At 45.8% G+C, this 3,332-nt stretch overlaps 1 protein-coding gene across 4 annotated transcripts in view; it reads right to left on the reverse strand.

The window, feature by feature from the left end:
• Window positions 1–1,162, reverse strand: part of soga1 (suppressor of glucose, autophagy associated 1) — a 47,054-nt gene extending 45,892 nt beyond the window's left edge. For all 4 annotated transcript variants that reach the window (XM_042097305.1, XM_042097304.1, XM_042097302.1 and 1 more), the window contains exon 1: window positions 1–1,162. This exon is cut by the window's left edge and continues 9 nt beyond it. In XM_042097305.1, coding sequence (XP_041953239.1) covers window positions 1–891 — 891 coding nt within the window. In that variant the 5' untranslated portion in view covers window positions 892–1,162.
• Window positions 1,163–3,332: the final 2,170 nt, after the last annotated feature.

A 3,332-nucleotide genomic window follows, 5' to 3' on the forward strand; every position in this document is an offset into this window, starting at 1 on the left:
GTCGTTTTCGGAACGCAGTTCTTCGATTTCTCTGATAAATTCCTCATGAGTGCCGTCCATGAACTCTTCTGTCAAGTCAGAAAATGCTAGTGATGTACTAGCTAGCATACGGCTGTCGAAGGAGGTGACAGACCTCTCGTCACCGGGAGAGATGCTACCTTCCCCGGTCTCCACGCTAATGGAGAGACGGTCCTTTTCCACCGGTGTCTTGGCACCATTCCCCCGGCCAAGTTTCCCGGGCCGCCCCAAAATATGGTCCTTTCCAGATTTGTCGTTGTCTGTCGCCCCACATCGACTACTGGATTCAGTGTCACTGCTCAATGCATCGGTGGAAAGTTTATTTTCCTCCGAAGCGCAGTCAGAGAGCTCGGAGCTACTGTCTGTGGGGGAAAGCTTTCCAGGGGCGCAACCCGAATCTTTGCTCAAGTCGTCTGAAGCGTTACTGGCATCCGAAATTTTCCTTCGACCGACCTTAGCAGATTTGCTGCTCTTCGGAGCGCTAGCAACTGAGAGCATGGATTTCCCCGGTACTTTCCCTTTCTCCGACTTCATGTCTTTACCACTCGCCGGGCTGCGTCTAGATACCCGGCTCCCTATATGTATGGAACCTGGTTTCACACTAAGCGTTGGCGTACCGATACCTCCTCTGATTTTAGTGAGGGACCAGCCAGGAACATCTTTCGGTCTAGCCGGAGAAGGAGCACGATTGACTTTCTTTTTCTCATTCACTTGTAGCGGCTGCACCACCGGCTGCTGCTCGAACTGGTGCGGCTTGAGGGTCTGCGACTGCCCACTGTCGCCGTTCCCGCTTTCCATTTTGTGTCTAAGCCTCTTTTCCTTAGGCGAGACCAAATGAGAGGGCGAACTGGTATCAACCTTTGTCTTTGTCATTCATTCCGCTTTAAAAACAATTTAGAAAAGAAACGGAAAGCCTCTCGCAAGAAAATAAGTTGGGCGTAACCTGTTGTGTAGAACGGCATACGACGAATGCGAATGGCTATGTTGCAAAGATGGGTTGAAAGAAAAAAAAAAACAACCACAGTAGTATTCCTGCAGAGCTCAGAGTTGATTCTTCATCAAAGCTATGCCTCACTCCCTGCACCAGAACGCCGTGTGCTCCTCTCGCCTTGGTAGTCTGTGCTCATTCGCGTCTAAAACCAGACTGCTCGTTGGGAAGAATGTATTTTTTACTCCGCCCAGATAGCGGCTCTGCTGTCTGTGACGAATTGCTGTCTGGAAGCCCCGGCATCACTCGCGGACCTCTACCGCCACCACAGTGGTTTCTCTCTAACACTCATATCAGAACGGTTCGCTGTTGGGGGGTGATATTATTTGAATGCTGTCATTTACTTGTATGGTGACATTCTGTAGTCCGAAAACCGTAGGCTATCTAACCGTAAACCGCAGTCCGTATTTTAATGTATCTTTAAGTAAATATGTCTAAAACTAATATTTCATCACCACACTAATGTAACTAATATATATATATATATATATATATATATTTTTTTTTTTTTTTTTTTTTTTTCAAACTAGCAGAGCTATTTTCTTTTGATTCCACTGATCATATCCAAGAATATCAGTCTGTTGCGCACTGGTGCGAATATCAGCCATGTCTGGTCAATGGAACAGTGGCCACTGAATAATTAAGGTGGAATTCGGGTGACACCATGGGTGCTTAGCATAGGCCTATGACCCGTAATTATACACTAATGATGGGTTAATTCACAAGCCTCTCACATCACGCTCCTTACTCAAGGCTCTAGTCATTGGCTAATTATGGAAAGCGACCGAGGCAAATGCATTGGCAGCTTCCCGTTCCATGAGAAGCAAAAGAGTGACACAATAATGACATGTTATGAATTTCCTGTCGAGGGACTACGTAGAGAGGGCCCAGAGCTGTTTACAGTGTTCATTAATTTGCTTGACTCGTGTCCTAGGGAATGCGTAACACACGAAAGAGAACTTGGTGTTGTGCGCTTTTGAGGTAGCAGATCTGAGTGTTTAAAAGAGATTTTACGCAAGGGAAATACATAGATATTACAGGGAGTCATGTATATCCATCCGTGCAAACGCGATGATCAAGAGATTATACCGAGTATTGTAGACCATAAGGGGGCACATTGGATGTCATTCCCACATTCAGAGAGTTACCCTATCTCTAAATCTTTGCCATTGAGGATATTGGGATTCCATCAGTAACAGCTCATAATTGACCGAGCAATTGAGAGCAACTGCTATACTCGGAGTCAGTGCAGTGTATCTCCCATCCAAGGGGTCCTCTATCCTGGCAATGGCAGTAATCTTCTGGAATGGTGTGGGGTAAGATTGTCCTAAATGCCCTGACACAACAAAGGTCTTCAGAGAGCAAGCTGATCTTGATGAAACAACACAGTGTGTTGCTGGGGGGTAGGGTAATTAGCCATGCCACTGCTATTTGTCCTTGGGAAATGGAGCTCTAACCCCTCCTCACTTGCATCAGTCACTGGCAACAAACTGTGGAATCTAGATAGATAGATAGATACTTTATTGATCGCCAAGGGGAAATTCAAGAATCTGTATGTATCTGTGCTGCCCTGTGCCTGCCCCACTGTTCAATATAAGGAGATACAGAGGCAGTGGCAACCAGGCAGATGTGCCTATGGATACTACTATGGATACTACTACATGTACTACCTAATGGATGGATACTACTACATGTACTACCTAATGAATGGATACTACTACATGTGCCACCTAATGAATGGATACTACTACATGTACTACCTAATGAATGCAATCAGGGCTAGCCTCTCTTGGGCCTCTTGTGTGTAGCTGTGCTTGGTGATGAGCTACACAACACCCACAGAGGCCCCTGAGCATCCCCTGTTCTGACAGTGCTTGTTTGTTGGCCTGGCTGGCAGAGCTCTTACATGCCATGTGTGCAGGAAGAGTCGGACAACTGACTCTTAATACAATTACAAATAGTTTACAAATAGTTTACATGAGCTGGGCTACGATTTTGCTACGAAAACCTCTCAAAGGGAACATCACAATTACAAAATAGTGAATGCAATTAGGTTTATTACAAAACCAGACAACTCTCAAGGGCATAGAACTGTAATAGAAAAATCACAAGCATTGTGCAAAGAAGCTGTTATTTGTAGCTGTGCTTGGGCTACACAACACCCCCACAAACGCTGTTGAAAATATTGTACATGGGTAAGTAAGTGGTGTAGAGAATGCTCCCCCCCTCCCCGTCTAGACTCTGTCTTGAGATGGTCTCGAGTAGTCTTGGTCTTCACAACGGTGGTCTTGACTACAACTTTGGCATCCACACACCATCCACTCAG

The sequence above is a fragment of the Alosa sapidissima genome, chromosome 7 (assembly GCF_018492685.1).
Source record: "Alosa sapidissima isolate fAloSap1 chromosome 7, fAloSap1.pri, whole genome shotgun sequence".
Lineage (NCBI taxonomy): Eukaryota > Metazoa > Chordata > Actinopteri > Clupeiformes > Clupeidae > Alosa > Alosa sapidissima.